We start from the raw sequence: 20,854 nt of genomic DNA, 5'->3' as shown, positions 1-20,854 counted from the left end.
AGCAGCTGCACCAGTTTGCATTCCCACCAACCGTGCAAGAGGGTCCCCGTTTCTCCACATCCTCTCCAGCATCTATAGTCTCCTGATTTGTTCATTTTGGCCACTCTGACTGGCGTGAGGTGATATCTGAGTGTGGTTTTGATTTGTATTTCCCTGATGAGGAGCGACGTTGAGCATCTTTTCATGTGCCTGTTGGCCATCCGGATATCTTCTTTAGAGAAGTGTCTATTCATGTTTTCTGCCCATTTCTTCACTGGGTTATTTGTTTTTCGGGTGTGGAGTTTGGTGAGCTCTTTATAGATTTTGGATACGAGCCCTTTGTCCGATATGTCATTTGCAAATATCTTTTCCCATTCCGTTGGTTGCCTTTTAGTTTTGTTGATTGTTTCCTTTGCTGTGCAGAAGTTTTTTATCTTCATGAGGTCCCAGTAGTTCATTTTTGCTTTTAATTCCCTTGCCTTTGGGGATGTGCCGAGTAAGAGATTGCTACGGCTGAGGTCAGAGAGGTCTTTTCCTGTTTTCTCCTCTAGGGTTTTGATGGTTTCCTGTCTCACATTCAGGTCCTTTATCCATTTTGAGTTTATTTTTGTGAATGGTGTGAGAAAGTGGTCTAGTTTCAACCTTCTGCATGTTGCTGTCGAGTTCTCCCAGCACCATTTGTTAAAGAGACTGTCTTTTTTCCATTGGATATTCTTTCCTGCTTTGTCAAAGATGAGTTGGCCATACGTTTGTGGGTCTAGTTCTGGGGTTTCTATTCTATTCCATTGGTCTATGTGTCTGTTTTTGTGCCAATACCATGCTGTCTTGATGATTACAGTTTTGTAGTAGAGGCTAAAGTCTGGGATTGTGATGCCTCCTGCTTTGGTCTTCTTCAAAATTACTTTGCCTATTCGGGGCCTTTTGTGGTTCCATATGAATTTTAGGATTGCTTGTTCTAGCTTCGAGAAGAATGCTGGTGCAATTTTGATTGGGATTGCGTTGAATGTGTAGATAGCTTTGGGTAGTATTGACATTTTGACAATATTTATTCTTCCAACCCATGAGCACGGAATGCTTTTCCATTTCTTTGTATTTTGTTCAATTTCCTTCATAAGCTTTCTATAGTTTTCAGCATACAGATCTTTTACCTCTTTGGTTAGATTTATTCCTAGGTATTTTATGCTTCTTGGTGCAATTGTGAATGGGATCAGTTTCTTTATTTGTCTTTCTGTTGCTTCATTATTAGTCTATAGGAATGCAACTGATTTCTGTACATTGATTTTGTATTCTGTGGCTTTGCTGAATTCATGTATCAGTTCTAGCAGACTTTTGGTGGAGTCTGTTGGATTTTCCATGTATAATATCATGTCATCTGCAAAAAGTGAAAGCTTAACTTCATCTTTGCCAATTTTGACGCCTTTGATTTCCTTTTGTTGTCTGATTGCTGATGCTAGCACTTCCAACACTACGTTAAACACCAGCGGTGAGAGTGGACATCCCTGTCGTGTTCCTGATCAGGGAAAAGGCTCTCAGTTTTTGCTCAGGAGACTTTTTCTAAATTCATACCAACAATACTCCTTTGATACTATAAAAAACGCAGTAACAGTAAAGAACAAAATCACTATACCTACATCTTCTTGCCTGGTTTTCCTCCCATTGTGGGGCATTTTGGAGCTCGCCGAGGCTGGTCGCCGTGTTTAACGACGTGGCGAGGAAGCCCTGGGGACGAGAAGGGTGTGTGGAGAACCACACGGTCTCCTGTGAAGGTGGGCGGGAGCCCGGAGCCCGGACTCCCAGCTGCAAATCCGGCTCCCTTTCTAAACTTGACCGCCTGTCACCAGTTGTAACAGGTGTTTGGTGTTTCCAAGTGTGGCTAGCGTATGAGCGTGATCCTCCACGTATCCAGTACCGTGAGTAAAAGGAACCCTGTGTTTACTCAGGACTTAAAACTACATGCCATTTTCGTGTCAAACACATATGGAATGGTATGATGATGTTTTCAGCCCTCAAAAGAAATGTGGCAACTTACACACGTAAACCTGTATCACGACCCACATCTCAATTGGATCAAAGGCTATAGTTTGTATCTCTGTCTCTCGCTTTCTTTTGTAACGAGAGGCAATGTGTTCATAACGCTTTCTTCTGCTGATTTATGGTAACAGTATGGCTTTGTTACCATTGGGGTTGATGTTAGCATCTTCATTTTATAAAAGTAGCACTTTTTGTTTCCATGAAGTCCTTGGCATTTTATGTGACAGACCCCCCCCCCCGTTTTCACGCAGTTTGTGGAAATTAGGGGGATGCCCTTTTATACACACGGACCAAAGACACCCTGCCTCTGAATCACTCTCTTCCTGTGTCTTGCTTGTTTAAGAATTCCAAAAGACAGGAGCATCCCAACAGCGAACTTGGCCGCTCTGCTGACGTGTTAGCACTGAAAACTTCCTGTCTTGCTAAGCTTAGAAAAACAAACCGGCTTATGATGAATATAAGTGTTTTTCCGAGTATGTGCAAACAGCACATTTCTGTCTTTTCCTTCTCTTGGAAGGCTGCATTTTGGAAGGCTGCATGATTTCAGCCACACAGACGAGCTGTTTCCTGAAAGAAATAAAGCCGTAGGGGTGAGAAAGATCTTGAATAAACACGAATATGTCCCTGGACTGTGTCAGGTTGGGTGCCAAATCGGGAAGAACTGGCAATGCTTTCTGCTGTTTTCTTTTCTTTTCTTTCCTTTTCTTCCTTCCTTCCTTCCTTCCTTCCTCCTTCGCTCCCTTCCTTCCTTCCCTTTCCTTTCCCTTTTCATTCTCCCTCCTTCTTCTCTCTTTCCCTCTTCCTTCTTTCCTCCCTCCCTTCCTTCCTTCCTTCCTTCCTTCCTTTCCTTTCCTTTCCTTTCCTTTCCCTTTTCATTCTCCCTCCTTCTCTCTCTCCCCCTTCCTTCCTTCCTTCTTTCCTTTCCTTTCCTTTCCTTTCCCTTTTCATTCTCCCTCCTTCTTCTCTCTTTCCCTCTTCCTTCCTTCCTCCCTCCCTTTCTTCCTTCCTTCCTTCCTTCTTCCTTTCCTTTCCTTTCCTTTCCTTTCCTTTCCTTTCCCTTTTCATTCTCCCTCCTTCTCTCTCTCTTCCTTCCTTCCTTCCTTCCTTCCCTTTCCTTTCCCTTTTCATTCTCCCTCCTTCTTCTCTCTTTCCCTCTTCCTTCCTTCCTTCCTTCCTCCCTCCCTCCCTCCCTCCCTCCCTCCCTTCCTTCCTTCCTTCCTTCCTTCTTCCTTTCCTTCCCTTTCCTTTCCTTTCCTTTCCTTTCCTTTCCCTTTTCATTCTCCCTCCTTCTCTCTCTCCCTCTTCCTTCCTTCCTTCCTTCCTTCCTTCCTTTCCTTTCCTTTCCTTTCCCTTTTCATTCTCCCTCCTTCTCTCTCTCCTTCTTCCTTCCTTCCTTCCTTCCTTTCCTTTCCTTTCCTTTCCTTTCCTTTCCCTTTTCATTCTCCCTCCTTCTCTCTTTCCCTCTTCCTTCCTCCCTCCCTCCCTTCCTTCCTTCCTTCCTTCCTTCCTTCTTCCTTTCCTTTCCTTTCCTTTCCTTTCCTTTCCTTTCCTTTCTCCCTCCTTCTCTCTCTCCCTCTTCCTTCCTTCCTTCCTTCCTCCCTTTTCTTTCTTTCTTTCCTTCCTTCCTTCCTTCCTTCCTTCCTTTTTCTCTTCTCTTCTCTTCTCTTCTTTCTTTTCTTCATGGCTGCTGAGTTAATGCAAATTCATACAGGAGGGATACGCACAGATTTGCTGATACTCAGTCATGGGCTCTGAGAGACACCAGGCCTGCTGAGTATTCCCTCATCTTCTAAGGCTGTTTTCTGCACACTTTTACGCCATGCTCGTGTTATTGGGGCCTGCTGCCGGCCGGGCTGTGGCTCGCTGGAGGCAGGAGACCTGGGAACAACCAGGGAGGAGTGCCAGGGCCCGGCCTGGCTGGAGTCGGATGCCTGTGGAGGCAGAGTGGCACTTGGGGCCAAGGAGTCCAGGGTCCCACCGCCGCTGTGGGCAGGAGCAGACGAGTCCCTGCGGATCCCCGCCAGGGTCCTGGAGAATGCAGACAGTTTGAAACCTCCAAGGAAAATGGCAGGTTCCAACTTGTCAGTTCAGAAAATTAGAAAATGAAAACAAGTGATTTCTCAAGGGCACCCTGACCGACCTTGGCCTGCCCTGACCACTCCGTTTGACCCTGCGGTTCGTACTTTCCCCCCGAATCTTTTCCCGCGTGACGTGACAGACACCTTACCTGTCTCTTTTGTTCATTTTCTGCTTCCCCTGGTTGAGTCTATAAGCTCCTTGGGAAAAGAGATTCTCGTCTGTTCCCTTGACTGCTGAACTCCCTGTGTCAACAACAGCCCCGGTCCATAGTAGGTGCTTATGAAACACGTGTGGACCGCGCGTCTGAACCAATACCCTGGACCCAAGAATTGCTTGGATGCGCCCTGCTTGGGGATTACCCCTCTCCGCCACTTTGGTAAAATAAAATGCTTGTTTGTATTTTATTCAAAAAGCAAAAATGCCTTCTCTCTGCCAGAGAGATAACCATGTGTGTTCGTGGTGAAGAGGCTGTGGGAAAATGCACCCTCCACTTTCGGATCAAAGCGCAGGTCCCAGTGGCCACACTGGGCCTGAGGGTGCTGCTTCCTGAATGTCGAGGCCCCGTCACGGAGCAGGGAGGGTCGTGGACGTGGCCCCAAAATACCAGTTTGCCACGGTCGTTCCCACATAGTGCCCTCACCCCACAGTGGCTGCTCCTGGTCCTTAGAAACTGGGGGTCCCCCTCCTCTGCCGACTTCTGGGGTGACTGGACCAGGGGGTGGGGTGGTGGGAGAGGGACGGCCTGGGTTAGCGAGTTCACAGTCTAGCCAGGTTTGAGATGACCATGCACCTGGTGGTTTTTTTTTTTTTTTCCTTTAAGAATTTTTTTTCATGTTTTCGTTTATATTTGAGAGAGGTGGAGCCAAAGCAGGCTCTAGGTTCCATGCTGACAGCACAGATATGGGGCTCAAACCCACAAACCGTGAGATCATGACCTGAGCTAAAATCAAGAGTCAGACGCTCAACTGACTGAGCCACCCAAGCGCCCCATAACATCACTGATTCTTTTGTTTAAAATATTAAAAAAGAGTTTTTAATGCCTTATTTATTTTTGCGAGAGAGAGAGAGAACGAGAACAAGTGAGGGGGAGCAGAGAGTGAGGGAGACACAGAATCCAAAGCAGGCTCCAGGCTCTGAGCTGTCAGTGCAGAGCCCGACGCGGGGCTCGAACCCACGAACCATGAGATCATGACCTGAGCCGAGGTTGGACGCTTAACCGACTGAGCCACCCAGGCGCCCCTAGTGTTTTTCTTTACCAGTAGAGCCCTGTTTGGGGGACACAACGTTCAGTGTTTTTCCCCTGAGGTATTTTAGGGCAGAGTTATTTCCATGCGACATTTTGCTAATTGAAGCTGATTCCAGTGGGTCAGCTTACTTCAAGGTCTTGAAAAATGAACTCTTAAATAAAATTGTTTTGGGGGTGGGCTCCGGGAGAGGAGGATCTGGATTGTGTTTATTGGCAGGGCGAGGCTTTCCTTCCTCTCCAGGCTGAGAGTCATCGTGGAGCTCTGAAATAGCCCCTTGTGAAGGGCCAGCGTGGTATTCAGGCAGAGCATTTTGGTCTTTCTGTGGTGGAGAGAATATTCTGGCATCAGTCATGCAGGGCCCTGCGGGGGCGGAGGGGGTGACCTGTGTGGCTTTGACGGGGAAAGAAAGTTAATTGTCGAATGTCTTCCGTGCACAAAGCCCAGCTCTGAGCACTAAAGACGGCTGAAAGATGGGGGGAGGGAGTAGGACTCCTTTGCCAGGTTTTCTCCTTTAGGTAGCCAGAGATGAAGTCTGTTCCAACACGATCTTTTCACCCATGACTCTTGGTTCTGCTTTGTCAGTGCTGTTTAAGATGTGTTCGCCTGTGTGTGTGTGTGTGTGCGTGCGTGTGTGTCTGTGTAGGGGGAGAGGGGAGGGAAGGAGAGAAAGAGAAAATTAGAGAGTACATATTTAGAGGCAGGATGACTAGTGCTGTGAATGATGTTTATCAGCTCCAAATTCCAGTTTGCGAACAAGAGTCTTAACGTGATAAATTCAGGGAAAGACCTTCTGTGTTTAGCAGCTCGTTTTGAATATGCACGCCCAAAGGCACCCCCCTCCCCACTCACAGCTCCAGGAGGGATCCAGGAGGGTCTGCTGTTCAGATTTCTTTGGCAAACGTGACCCAGAGTGACGCTGAAGTTTGAAACTACATGGCATTTTACCCGAAGTGTACTGAGATGTTTATCCAAATGTCCAGTCTTTCAGCCCAGCGATATTAAGAGAACGTATTAATTAGTTGCTGGTGAGTGGGGAAGACAAATCTTTTTAAATTTTTTTTTTAAGTTTTATTTATTTATTTTGAGAGAGCATGTGTGTGAGCAGGGGAGGGGCAGAGAAAGAGAGGGAGAGAGAGAATCTCACACCGACTCCACACTGTGAGCCCAGAGCCCATCGTGGGGCTTGAACTCAAGAACCATGAGATCATGACCTGAGCTGAAATCAAGAGTCTGCCACTTAACCGACTGAGCCACCCAGGCACCCCGAGAAGACAGATCTTAAGTCCCTAGCATTAATTTGTAAAAACTAACAAAAAAAAAAAAACCCCGCTAAAATTTTCTTTCAGCCCGCTTTTCCAATCCTGCCAAAGTAAATATTACCATATTTAATCAGGGAGCGTTGGGACACCTAAGAGTTTGAAAAGTCTTGGAATGATGACATCCTCCTTGAAAAAACAAAATGGAAGGCTTTTCGTTTTGTTTTGTTTTTAACCTTCAGGTTCAAGAAACAAAATGCACGTTGTGCTTTTTGGAATGAAACTGTAGTTGTAGTATGCTGAGCTTAAATAGAATTGGTTAACCTGATTTCCCCCTTCGTGGGCTTTGGAAGGTGCAAACTATAAGGTCCTGTGCCATCCAGGCCGCTCCAGAGGACATAGTCCCTGCAGACTGTCCCCGAGGTCTGGGGGTTCTGACTGCCGCACCTGCAGGGCACTCTTCTGGACTCATCGGATGTTACCATTGAAAGGCGTGGTCCCAACCTCCCATCCAGGTAGTGAGCTCGCACCCGCAGATCTTGGTTGCCATGAATAGAGACCGACTTCCTGTGCACTGATGTTCCAGACGGGAGCCTTGCCGGTTTTCTGCTAAGCGCTGGTGTCTTGAGGAACCGTCCGTCCTGCATCAGTGGCTCAGGGCTTTGCTTTCGAGGGGTTCGCTTCTGTCCCAACCTTACTAAGATCTGGTGGGATCTCGGCTCTCCCGTGTACCACCTTACTTCGTGGGCTGTATCATTGCGGATGTGAAGCATCTGGCAAGGTGTTTCTTGAATCCCTAAGTGGCCAACATGGAGACATCTGAAATGAAGGGACCGTCAGCCCAGAGACAGGCTCTTGGTGGCTTGGTAAGGGGCCCGGCCACCGGCCCTGTTCCTGCTCCGTGTGTGTTGCAGTCAGAAGGATGCACAGAGGGCGTGCTGCTGAGATTTGGGCTGACACAAAGCCACGCGACAGCGACGTGGCCGTCGGTCAATGGAGCTGGGATCCAAAGCCTCGACGGGCCGGAGGGTCTTGAGAGTGTGGACGGCGGGGAACGGTGCGGTCTGGCTCTCAGACTGCGGGGTCGTGGCTTCGCAGTGGCACGTGGCTCAGAGGCTTGGTGGCCTTCACTGAGCGTGAGTCTGTAGAGGTTAGCGGCGTGGCGTTCGGAGGGAGGGAGATGGATGTTCCATGTCACATGTGTGTTCCGAACAAGCTGGGAGAGGTGCTTAAACAGGAGTCACACTGTGTAGAAGTCACTGCTTGACTTTTGAGGCACGTGGGGCCCCATTCTGTGCTGTAGGACGTCCTCTTCTCCTTCTGGCTCTCTCTCCTTCTGGTATGTCAGCCAGACCTTTTGCTCAGTCCTGATAGGCATTCCCCATCCTTATGGAGTACAGACTGAGGCCTGGGACACTGAAATCTGGTCCTTGACTTGCCATCACATATTCACTCCCTCCTGCCAGAGTCAGAGCCTTCAGCTGGAGGGGGACGGGCGGGGGGGGGGGGGGGGGGGACACAGCTGCATCCCCAGGTCTCAGATTCACAGTCCCTGGAGGGGCCATTTGGATTCTTCCTGACCCCGTCCCTGGTGACTCGGCAGCTGTGGACAGTGGCTGGGGGGATGATGCATTCTGGCAGCTTCTCTCCGGGCCCTGGATCTGTGCCCTGGGAAGATTGCACGCTTCCTGGCCCGGCTTCCCTCCCCCTGCCTTCCCTCTGACTCTCGCTACTTAAGGGCCTGACATCTTGGGTCACCTCGTCCCGCGAGGAGCTGCGCACTGCCACCCCCCTGACACGTAGGAAGTCCGCTGCCTTCTGGGTGACGATGTTGGTGCTGCAGCCACCAGTGAACTCAGCCGGTTCTCCCGAAGGAAGGTCCACTCTTCCGCAGACTGGTTTCCCCAGAGGGAGGCAGGGAAGCCAAACAGAGGTGAACTTGCCCTTGGCAGCTGGGAGCTCACGTGCCCCCCTGCACAGACCACCTGCCCTCCCGTGTCTGGGTTTCTTTGGGTGAAATGAGGTGAATGGCACCCATGTTGCAGGGTGCATGTGAGGACACAATGAGACCGTCTACACAAACCCTGTCTGACAGCGATGCTCGGTAGGCTTGATTTCCTTCTTCCCCAGCTTTCTCTCCAGAGGGCCTCTAATGAATGCCTTGTTGGACGGTCGGAGATGCGGGCTGGGATTAAAGCATCTCTAAAGTTCCTCGCATTCTGTCATTCTGGCACTCCGATGCTCACTGTGTGCGGACTCTGGAACCCAGCTCAGCACGTGTGTGTTTGGAGGGGAGGTGCAGGGGGCGGCTGGGGGAGAGGGCGGCCAGAGGGCAGTGCTGGTGGCCAGGGCACCTCATACCTCCACTGGGGAGCAGTGGACCTCTTCTGACCAGTTGGGTGTCTATGAACTTGCTAGATTCTGACACATCCCTGTTGCCTTGGTAGGGAGGGAGCTGCTCATCATGAAAGGTATTCAAGTAGAGGCTGCAGGGTGTCTGGCAGGATTTCTGAGGTAGACAGGCTGGATTAGATCCCTGAGAAGGTCGTTTCAAGTGCTGGGCGTTCATAACCCTGGGATGACACAGTACAGCTCTTCAGACGTCAGGCAGCCATGGCCGTGCCCTGTGACCTTGGTGCGGCCTCGTTGCCATCCCAGAGACTGGACTTGGGCTGTACCAAAGCTATAGAATCAACTCCAGAATGATTGGAAATTTCCTCAGGAGTAAGGGACTTGATAAAAGGAGTCGAGTGCAGAGTCTTTTTTTTTTTTTAATTTTTTTTAGTGTTTATTTTTTGAGAGAGAGAGAGACAGAGCGTGAGTGGGGGAGGGGCAGAGAGAGAGAGGGAGACAGAATCCGAAGCAAGCTCCAGGCTCTGAGCTGTCAGCACAGAGCCTGACGCAGGGCTCGACCCACGAGCTGTGAGATCATGACCTGAGCCGAAGCCGGACGCTTAACTGACCGAGCCTCCCCAGGCGCCCCAAGTGTAGTCTTCATTGTCAGTAACAAGGACTGGGATGCGGGTGTGGGTGTGGAGAAGGATCTGCCTGGCCCGGGGACCGGTGACCCTGAGCCCGCTTGCTTGGCCCGGGGATCAGTGACGCTGAGCGTCTACAGGTGGAGCTGGGGCTGCTGAGCAAGCCGACCCTGGCCTGCGGGGCTCGGGTCGTGCGGTCCGCCAGTCTTTCCTTCCCGCTGCCCACACACCTACTGTGGGGGCACGGCAGACGTGGTAGAGACCCTTTTCTCAGCCTTAGGGAACTTCCCCCAGAACGCAGCACCAACGTGGTCCTGGCAGGAGAGGCAGAAGCCTGGGCAGGAATAACACGTGGGGCAAATATACCTCGTTTTACCCAACCTGAGCTTAAGCGGAAAAAAAGAAAGCTCACGAAAGGAGCTTATGAAAGGTCTGTAGATGCTTTGAACAGTCTAGAAACACAGCGATGAATGCTCTGGCTACGGAGGAGTGTCGTGGTGTTACAAAAGGAAGCTCGGAAGATTTCAGGGACGCCCGGCTCAGGACGGCCCCACCTTGCCAGCGAAGAGTGGCCGGTGGGGAGAAAATGTGGGCCATGCATTCTTTCAGGTGTGGGACGGTTCCAGAGAGGCCCAGGAAGCAGCAGCTCTGAGGCCAGAAAGCCTACTTGGGAAGCAGGGTGATAGAAACAGGTGCGTGATCTCAGGCCCCATTAGAAGGGTGTCTAAGGAGTAAGCCCAGGGAAGACGGAGGGTCCAAGTCAGGAGTCCGCCAGTGGGTGTGGTGGGGTAGACTTAATTCGCCTTTATGACAGCCAAGCCTCTCCACGCACAACGTGGACCCCATTCCTCCTATCTTCTCAAGGGCTTGGCACCTGCAGTGTCTCGTCTCCTCCACGGTCCCTCTTACCACTGGATGATTCCCATAACCCAACAGACGTGCTCTGGTTTCTCCCGTCTTTACCAGTTCTGCCCGTACCTGCGCGTTCCCTCTAGCCGTTGCCCGGTTCTAAGGGTCCCTTCCTGGTCTCTTCTTCCTCTTATCTTATCCACTCCTCAAACCATTTCCGTGGTCCCTGCAACTTCACTGTACCTCCTCTTGTCCAGGTCAACAATGACCTCCTTCTTGCCAGACCCAGTGGACCCATCTCTGGTCTCATCTTATTCAGTCTCCCAGGGCCGTTCAAGGTAGTCGGTTGCTCTATTTGATGCTGAACCCATCCATGGTCCCATAGTTGTCTTTTTCCCCCCTTTATTCCTCTCTAAATGATTACCAGGTTTAATCTCTTTGGCTGGCTCCTCCTCTACTCACGGCTAGACATTCGAATTGTGGAGGGTCCCAGACAAAGCCCTCTCGTCTCTTTTCTCTTTCAGGAGGTGTGTATATATGAAAACGTAAACAGTGACTTCCAGATCTCTGGCTTCAGGCTGAGACTGCTTTTCTGAGCTCCAGACTTGCATATGACACCGCCAACCCAAGCTCTCCACTTGGATGCCACGAAGGCATCTCAGACGTCACGCGACTCAAACACAGCTATCACCTCTCTGCCCCTCTCTTCCTGCTGGGGCTGCCCATCTATGGTGTTCCTTTATGGCCTGCTGCTCAGGCCAAAACCCCAGAAATTATCTTTGATTCCTCCCTTCTTCTCACCCACCAACAACTCTTGGAGGATCTACTTCTGGCCTATTCAGCTCTTCCCTTCTCCACTGGCATCATTTCGTCCGGGGAGTCATCTCTTCTCACCTGGATTAGTGCAGCCGCCTCCCAGCTGGTCTTTATGGCTCCATTGCTGCCTCCTCTAACCCATCCTCCATGAAGCAGTCAACCTTTGAGATACTCCTGGTGGTTCTCTAACCCCTTGCCTGGGCCCACAGTGCTCTGAATGTCCTGCCTCTTCCTTCCATTCTCTCTTGTCTCCCCTTCAGCTGCTCTCTTCCTCATCCACACGGGATCAGCCTCACTGACTCTTTCTGCAAACTCAACTTTATTCTCCTATCACCCTGTTTGCTTCCTTTAGAGCACGCAGAACTTTCTTCCTCTTGTTTATGGATTTGTATACATACTAGGTGTCTTTTCGCCTTAGAAGGTAACCTCCATAAAAACAAGGACCTCCTCTTTCTTGTTCCTCAGTGTACCCAGAGCTCTTAGAATGGTTCCAGGCATATAGTAGGTGCTCAGTAAATACATATGGAATGTATAGGTCACTAAGTATAAATCACTATAGTAGGGGGCCCCTTGTATTCAGGGAGCTGTTTTCAGGTGATGCTCCCAGACACCTCCCAACGACCCCCCCCCCAACTTTTGGTAACTAGATCTGTGTCTTCACACATAGCTCATGGGTTCTGGGCCTGGCTTCTGCTCTGTGGTGCCAGGCACACATGGCAAGTCTCCTTAGGCATTTAAAATTATCATTCTATGAACACTGAGGGCAAAAGAGGCAAGTCACAATTACAGCAACTAATTCTCGTGGACTATTCGCTAGGCATTTTAGTAATCAGGTTACCTGAACTGTCTTAAGATGAAGTCCATCATTTTCTCGCAGTTATGCAAGATTTCCCCTGAGCTTTACCTAGATGTGTTTTTCTTTGGTGAGAATAATTGATCTTTGACACATATTCAGACTTCCCAGGAAACATACACAGAAGTAAGAAATTGTATCATTAAATTCACCTCCTATTTCCACATGGACTTTTTTATTCCCATCTCACTGTTTTTTTAATTAAAAAAAATTTTTAACTTTTATTTTTGACGGAGACAGATTATGAGCAGGGGAGGGGCAGAGAGAGAGGGAGACACAGAATCTGAAGCAGGCTCCAAGCTGTCAGCACAGAGCCTGATGCGGGGCTCAAACTTGTGAACTGTGAGATCATGACCTGAGTCAAAGTTAGACAGTTAACCGACTGAGCCACCCAGGCACCCCTCACTTTTGTTTTTTAAGCCTGATAAAATTGAAAGATTGGAAAAGCAGGTCAGAAAGCAGAAGGTAATCAGCCATAGCTATAATCAAGCTATTTTTTTTCCTATGCTGATAAATACCGAGGAGTGAAAACGTTAGTACTGGAGAGGTTTTTGCTTTTTCTAGTATTTCATGTTGAGAGCCATAAGAGAGCACTAAGATGTGTGAGAGCCATGTTGTCTCTGTGGGGTCTGTGGTATTAGCTCCTCTTCCTTTTCCTTCCCAGGCCACTTAGAGATAATGTCCAGCAGTGATCAGAACGCTGGCTGGCCGGGTGTGATAGATGCAGTCTGTACCCCTGGCGGGGCCTGGACAGACTTCCCTGCCAGACTCTTAACACCCTGGCTTTGCTGCAGGCTGCAAGTGACCCCATAACTTTGGCAACACAGCCTTCCCCACAGAAGCTGGCATGATAGAGAAAACCTGCCCAGAACACAGCGGTGGTCTGAACACTGAGGTGACAGGCCTGTGTCAAGGGAGGCTTTGCTGCTTAACAGAACTTTTACAGGTGATCTTCCTATTTTCCTCACTTCAGACTAGAGTAACCCAGACTCAAGCAAACCACTCTGAGGGAAAGCAAGGGGGACGTGGGGATGCATGGCTCTGGGAAGATTCCTGTCACCCAGTTGGTGCTGAAACCCTCGTGTGAATGAAATTTAATAAGAAAATCTTGAAATGTTTGTGAACAGTCTAGGGCTAACCAAAAGAGAGAGTTATCTGTTCTATGTGCCTTCACAAAGGTATCACATACTGATTTCTCTCTCTCTTTTTTTAAAGTTTATTTATTTATTTTGAGAGAGAGAGAGCTTGTGAGTGAACACACAAGAAGGGCAGGGGCGGGGGGATCCCAAGCAGGCTCTGTGCCGTCAGCACAGAGTCCAACGCGAGGCTCGAGTTCACGAACTGCGAGTCCATGACCTGAGCTGAAACCAAGAGTCAGATGCTTGACCTGACGCCACCCTGGCGCCCCTGCTTTCTCTTCTTAAAGCGTGGTGTTCAAATGGATGTTTTGCTTTAACCAGAGTTCCTGCTTCAGTTTGAGAATGTGACCATTGGGGGAGCAGAGGTATTTGAGGGGTGCTTTTATTGCTCGCTCTTCCTGTTTGCAGAGAGTGTTTTCCTCAGAGTAACACCTGTGGCCTCTTGGATTCTTAACTCCTGCCCAAGCAGGCAGAGTGAGGTCCCCTGTGGGAGACGTAGTCCTTGATCGGTGTCCTTGGATCGGATGGGGCTGCACACTGGGGGCTCCCCACCTCCCGTGTCTCTTTCATCCGTTTTCAACAGTCAAGGCAGCGATCCTGGGAGACACCGTGTAGCCTCCAGCACCTTCTCGCTTGGGCTTCTCCAGGCTGGAGGTGATGCCAAGTGATGGTAGCAAGTCCACTGGTCGTTGTACCCAACCCATAGTGTCTAAGAGATGACGTCCTCCCTCCTGACTCCCCTCAACCCTGACGGCGGGGGCTTATGTCTAATGCTTCCGACGCCAGCGTATGAGCTTTTCCTTGAACCAAATGGAGTCTTCCTGCAAGAGCCATGTTTATTTCATCTTGGATTTTTACATAAACATACAAAGCATTAGGAGAAAGTAAAGTCTCAAAGGAAATATGCCAAAACAATTAAATGTGGTTATTATAGGTTGAAGGGATTATGGGGCGATCTGTTTTCTTTTGTGTTCCTCCGTATCTTCAAAGGTTTCTTCGATGAATGTGGATTTCTTTTGTAGTAGGGAAAAAAATTTGTTTCTCACTCCTTCACCAAACAAAAACAGGAAGGAAGGAAGGAAGGAAGACAGGAAGGGAGGAAGGAAGCAAAAGAAAGAAAGTCCTAGAAACAATGGATTTGTAACAACAACACTTAATAATCAAGTTAACCGCAGGGCGCCTGAGCGGCTCAGTCAGTTGAGCGTCCGACTTCAGCTCAGGTCATGATCTGTCGGTCTGTGAGTTTGAACCCTGCATCGGGCTCTGCGATCACAGCTTGGAGCCTGGAATCTGCTTTAGATTCTGTGTCTCCCTCTCTCTGCTCCTTCCCTGCTCATACCTCTCTCTCTCCTTCTCTTTCTCTCAAAAGTAAATAAACATTAAAAAAAAATTTTTTTTTTAAATAATCAAGTTAACCACACTGTAGCTGAATCATTGGAGGGTTGTGGGGAGGGGGCAGGTGTCGGGGAATAAATAACCGTGTGCGCCATTTTGAGGTGAAGCTGTGTGATATCCTAGCCTACCGGTGCCTCAACACAGACACCTGGTGCGTCTCACCTTGGCCTTTACTAAGAGAGGTCACTTCCCTTTCCTTAGTACAGACTTTAGTGGGTACAATCACGGTTTTTCGGGGGTGCTTACTGGAGCCTCGTTTGTAACCAGGTGACCTTGCCTTTCAGACCGCAGCAGAGAAGTCTCCAGGAGCATATTTCCTTCCTGAGTTTGCACTTTCCCCTCAGGGAAGTTTCCTCGAAGACACGACCGGGGAGCAGTTCCTCACCTACCGCTATGATGACCAGGTAAGAACCCCATAAAAGAGCTTACCTTTGGCTTTGCCATTTGCCGACGGGCAGGAAGTGGTTTCTCAAAAATAACTTCAAAATAATTGTATTTTCCCCCCTGGCACAGCTAACACAATACGCCTTTGACTCTCTGGAGGGATCCCGAGACTGCTGGCCTGCCCATGCTTGTATACAATTTCCTACACGATGTGTGGCTCTTGCTCTGGTGGGGAGGTTGGCTTGAGTCACTTTTTCTTATTTTCATCAGAAATATACATGACGGCTTCGTTCACTTTACTCATCACCAAATTTATTATTCAGTTCTGAAGTTGTCCAACGGCACTGTTTTCTGTTTTCTTTCTTTTTGTTTTTTAAAATATAAATTATTGTCAAATTGGTTTCCATACAGCACCCGGTGCTCATCCCAACAAGTGCCCTCCTCAGTGCCCATCACCCATTTCCCCTCTCCCCCGCCCCCCGTCTACCCTCAGTTTGCTCTTAGTCCTTAAGGGTCTCTTATGGTTTGCCTCTCTCCCTCTCTGTAACTTTTTTTTTTTTAACCTTCCCCTCCCCTGTGGTCTTCTGTTAAGTTTCTCAAAGAGCACTGTTTTCTGATTAGGCATTAATTTTTTCTCTCTCTTAGCTTTTACCTCCTTTCTTTTAACTGTGCCAACATTGATTTTTTTTTTCCTTCCCAAGCCCATTTTCCAGAAGGGAACAGGGTAGGGGTGGCTGTGTGTGTGTGTGTGTGTGTGTGTGTGTGTGTGTGTGTGTGTTTCAAGGACTTCCCGACGGCTCACTGCGGAACAAGGCTGTGCCTGGCGGAGGCATGCAAGCTGGGCACTGGGCGCCGTGATTCTCTTCCACTCGAGGCTCACGTTGTCGCCTTAACGGCGTTAAGGGTCATACACGTCTTTGAGGTCACTCACACCTTGTCTTCAGCAGTGTGGGTCAACTCTGCCAGATGCAGAGGGTTCTAGCCGGTAGGGCCTGAATTCACCGGGCGGTAGGGGAGGGTTTTGGAGGATTTGGCGGATCTCGGTACCCACAGGGCCGGGTGCAGATGCGGAACGGGGCTACACTGTGTTCTCAGGGCACACGATGGGGTGGAAGAGGACGGGCCTATGACCGAGGTGTCCTCCTCTGTGTGGTCAAAGCTGGCAAGTTCGGGCTTGAGTGCAGCAGCTGGTTCGCAGGTGGAAGGTGCTCCTCAGGAGCAGAGGCTCTGGCAGCGTGGGCAGATGTGAGACGTGACAGCAGGGAGCGGTCCGGCTGTGGGCAGGCCGTTCCGATCCTCTAAGCTGCTGCTGAGTGGCCTGTGCTCGGGGCATTTGGCCGTGGGGCTGGGGTTGGGGTGAGCCTCACGGGGACCCACCTGTGGGCAGGGAGCTACCCGGGGGCTCAGGGGCAGGAGTGAGATAAAAACTAGTTGTTTTTTTAAGTCTGTTTGTTTTGAGAGAGAGAGAGCAGGGGAGGGGCAGAGGGAGAGAGGGAGAGAGAGAATCCCAAGCAGGCTTCGCACTGTCAGTGCAGAGCACGATGTGGGGCTCAAACCCTCAAACGGTGAGATCATGACCTGGCCTGAAACCAAGAGTTGGGTGTTTAACCGACTGAGCCCCCCCGGCTGCACCGAGACCAATTTTTAATAAAAAATTTCGACATGCAATCAGGATTTTCAAGTGTCTTGAGAAATGAGTGTGTGAATAGTTACTGTGGGCAGCAGGGCTGGGCAAGGGATGATCCCGTGTTCACATAATGGGGCCCAGTTAACACTTTGGATGGGCTTTGGGGCCTGGTTGCTACGTTCTCATTAAGTTGCTTTCTGCCCTTCTCCCTGGTGGATTTTTACAGGGCCTGTAATTTATGGCTCCTTGTAATCGAGAAATCAATGATCCAACAGGTTTTCATAGGAAAACTTCAGGGAACTAATTGAGAAGGCATTACGTGATAAAAGAGGGCATCTGGAAAACCATGAGCTACGTACTTTTTAATTAAAGAGTGGTTAATGCCCGCTCCAGGTTCTACAGACATTATCCTTGATATAATAACAGTGTACGAGCTGGAGGAAAGTAAGTTCCCTCAGCCTTTTCAAAAGGCCTAAAGAAGACTCTTTAAAAAAATTTTTTTTAATGTTTATTTTTGAGAGAGACAGAGACAGAGCATGAGCAGGGGAGGGGCAGAGGGAGAGGGAGACACAGAATCTGAAGCGGGCTCCAGGCTCTGAGCTATCAGCACAGAGCCCGATGCAGGGCTCGAACCCACGAACTGTGAGATCATGACCTGAGCTGAAGTGGGACGCTCAACTCACTGAGCCACCAGGCACCCCAGGCCTAAAGAAGACCTTAAAAGTGTGTGGCATACTGTGGAAATGTTGTCCTAAGACATGGTGTTCTGAAAAGCCCCAGCGAATAGCATATGACAACATTCTGTATTCTCCCCACCGTGTGTTTCCCTTAAGGGAAAGGAATAAGGTCACACTAGAACCAGTCGATAACAGCACCTGCTTTCTGCTAACAAAGACCAAGCAAACAGGCTGCACAGGCCTTTGCACCAAACTCGGTGTGTTTCCCGAATGAACTTCCAGAATGTTCTCAGCTAGAGACGATCCATCACCCCATGCCTTGCTTCCCTTTCCTCTTAACGCTGAGCGTGCTGGCTGCATCGTCCTAGGGGGAGCCTCTCGGGCAGAGGGACGAGAGAATGAGTCCAACCTCGCCTAGTGAGAGAACCGCCCTGGGTCTGCACCGTGCGGTGAAACACGAACACCAATTAAGAGCATTGCTTTGGTTTTGAATCCCTGTTGTGCGGTCGCTTGACTTCCCTTGTGACTCTGGACCCGTTACTTCACTTCGCACGTCACACTTCCTGTGTGAAATGCAGACGTGGACGGTCTCTACCCTGTGGAAATGCATTAAGGCTGAACGGAGGTAATTCATACAGGTGTCTCTGCACAGGGCCTGCTGCATGTAAGCACTGAATGTAGGTACTGTTATTACTGATGCGCTTTGCAGAGGCCCCATTCGGAGAATCTCAGATGTGCTTATGCTGCAGGAGAGGAAGAGGCATATTCTCCATTGGCATCGGGGGACCTTGAGCCATACTTAAATTAACTTATTAAGGCACGGCACGGTATAGGCAAGTGCACGCGTATCTGAAGGGGAGAACTTGACGAATTTTCAAATATCTTTATACCTGTGTCGTCGCGCCCAGATCAAGAAATGGAGCGTTTGCAACACCCTAGTTTCCTCCCACTGAAGAAATAACGCCGTTCTGGCTTCTGTCACGATTATACTTTTGCTTTTGATTTGTAATTTTACATGAATGGAGTCGTATGGCACGTACCCACACGTGTCTGGCCTCCCTCATACGGCATCATGTCGGAGAGATTTGACAAGTTGGCGGGTCCGACATAATTTAGGCTTTGACGTCCCTGTAAGTTGTATTCTTTGGAACAAGTCGTCCCGTACTGGGACACCACAGTGAATTCGGTGGCATGAGGCATTGTTCCTGGCTCAGAAATTCCCCAGCTGTCCCTAAAAGGTTTTCAGGGCTGTCCCTCCCTCACCGAGCCCACATCCGGAGGGTGGGGGGGGGCAGTTGTCTGGTATACCTGTCACCTACCTTCCGCCCCCCGCCCCCATCACCTGCTGGCGTTGCCTGGCTAGGAACAGGTGCGGGTGGGTGCGAGTGGCCGTCCAGGCTGGTGTCTGTGCTGTCACACTTGCAGATTCGTGCAGACGCCCCTTTCTGCTGGGGCAGCGGCCTGAAGCCAGAGTGACACAGAGAGCTTCTGTCCTTGAGGCTGCAGCCTGCCTCTGGAAGTGATAGCATCGGGACCGGGTTCCCGAGGATTGTCCTACCCACAGAGCGCTCGTTTGATGAAATGGGAAGCAGGCAGGTGGTAGATCGATATTTGCCGTCTTCACCCGTCCTCGTAGGGCTTTTTCGAGTATTTCATCCTGGCCTACTTTCCACGAAGACCTTTAAGGTCACCCTTCCAATGGCTCCTAGAGGAGGTGTCTGGAAAACGAATAACCCTGAGGCCAGTAAAGCACAGCTGTGATGTAGGCTGCGTTTAATGAGTCACATAAAAGGCGCACTATGGATCATGCAGGGGCCGAGGCGGCTTCTGGTGCAGGAAAGCAGTGCCGAAGCCAACTGGGTAACCGTGTGGTTCGGGGCAAACCGGCTGGTAGTCAGGCAGCCCTCGTCTTGCTTCTGCTCTGAATTAGCTCGTAATTTAACAACGGTTTTCAGCATCCTTGCCGTCAGATTTCAGCGTCAGATTCTCCATTTGTTTTGAAAAACAAGGTGACTGTGTTGCATGATCCGGATGCCTTCCACTTTGAAATTGTTGGGTTTTTTGTTTTTTTGTTTATTTATTTATTTATTTTTTTAAAACTACAGCTAGAATAGTCCACACTGCAGAGTGCTAATTGGATCATTCCGATTCTCAAGGTGGACCTGCCAGCAGCACAGTAAACTGTTACTTAGAGAATCATAGAATTTTACAGCTGCCGTGGACCTTGGCTCAACGCCTGGTTTTACGAGTCAAGAAAACAGAGACTCTGGATGTATAAGTGACCAACTCAAGGACACCCAGACAGGTGTTTGAAAAAACTAAGACTGCTGCACTCCGATTTCAGGCTGCCCCTCTGAGATATAGCTGCCTGCTCCTTTCAAGAGAATCACCCAGAAAATGATCTCCTTTCCTCGTAATCCTGCTTCTGCTTCTGCTGTTAAACCTTAGTAGATCGTACTAGACCCAAGGGAATGACTTAATATCGCTGAGTTGCTTCCATAGCTCATTCTTAACTTAGCACCTTCAGGACTTAAGAATTAGCTATGCCGATGCATTTATACACATGATTATTATCACACTAGGAACGACATTTTTCCTTCAAAGTCCGGGCGGAACATGGTAGCTGATAAAATGGCGCTGACTTCCCATTTGATGAGCATGTCCTTGCAATGGAAGCATCCTGACACTTGGTTGCATCAGTCATACAAGGTGGTTAACCCGTGTTCGGTGAAGGGCTTGTGGTCCAGAAACTCGTTAGCCCGCCAGCCTCTGGGGTAAATTCTTTTGTCATTGCTCATGGTGGTTTTGGAGTTTATCCCAGGGAGGACCTGTTCACAGGCAAACGGCTGAAGGCCGGTCGGTTCTAGGAAGCGGAGTCTTGAATTGCGCAGTTTGTTCTTTGTCTGTGGCCGTTGTGGCGGTCAGTCACGTCGCCCGTGTCTCCTTCTGGGAAGGAGGAAGGCAGCCCTCACCATCCATCCTCGCCTGTAGTGCACTGAAACTTTAAACTTGGGGCCTCCAAAGTTTATTATGGGGACAGATTTAAAAGTCTGTTCCAGGCTAGTCTTTCTTGGTGGGAAGTCATTTCTTTCTTTTTTTTTTTAAAGTGAGCGAAACTTGGGGCACCTGGAATGCTCAGTCCTCTAAGTGTCCGGCTTCGGCTCGGGTCATGATCTCACAGTTCATGGGTTCGAGTCCTGCGTCAGGCTCTGTGCTGACAGCTCAGAGCCTGGAGCCTGCTTCGGACTCTCTGTCTCCCTCTCTCTCTCTGCTCCTCCCCGACATGCACTTTGTCTCTCTCAAAATAAGTGGACGTCAAAAAAAAAAAAAAAGGAGACTCTACATTGACAAGAAAAAGTTAGCGAAACTCTTTGTCTTGCACAAAGTAGTCTTTTATTTTTGTGGGTTTTCGTTGTTGTTGTCGTTGTTGTGTGTGTGTGCGTTTAGCGTTTGTTAGGTGTAGGGAAATACAGAAGGTGTGTCTTCCCAGACCTTGTGGGTTTGCTGGAATAAGCTTCCTCTTACTGGCAACCATCGTGGGATA

At 49.4% G+C, this 20,854-nt stretch overlaps 1 protein-coding gene across 1 annotated transcript in view; it reads left to right on the top strand.

The window, feature by feature from the left end:
- The window catches only part of ADAMTSL3 (ADAMTS like 3), a 347,575-nt gene that overhangs the window by 31,804 nt on the left and 294,917 nt on the right, over positions 1 to 20,854 (top strand). The window contains exon 3 of the mRNA XM_042940846.1: positions 14,907 to 15,026. Within this exon, the coding sequence (XP_042796780.1) occupies positions 14,907 to 15,026 (120 nt within the window). The remainder of the gene's footprint in view (positions 1 to 14,906; positions 15,027 to 20,854) is intronic.

The sequence above is a fragment of the Panthera leo genome, chromosome B3, assembly GCF_018350215.1.
Source record: "Panthera leo isolate Ple1 chromosome B3, P.leo_Ple1_pat1.1, whole genome shotgun sequence".
Lineage (NCBI taxonomy): Eukaryota > Metazoa > Chordata > Mammalia > Carnivora > Felidae > Panthera > Panthera leo.
Note: the sequence above shows the minus strand (reverse complement) of the source record. Positions and strands in the feature narration are given on the sequence as shown.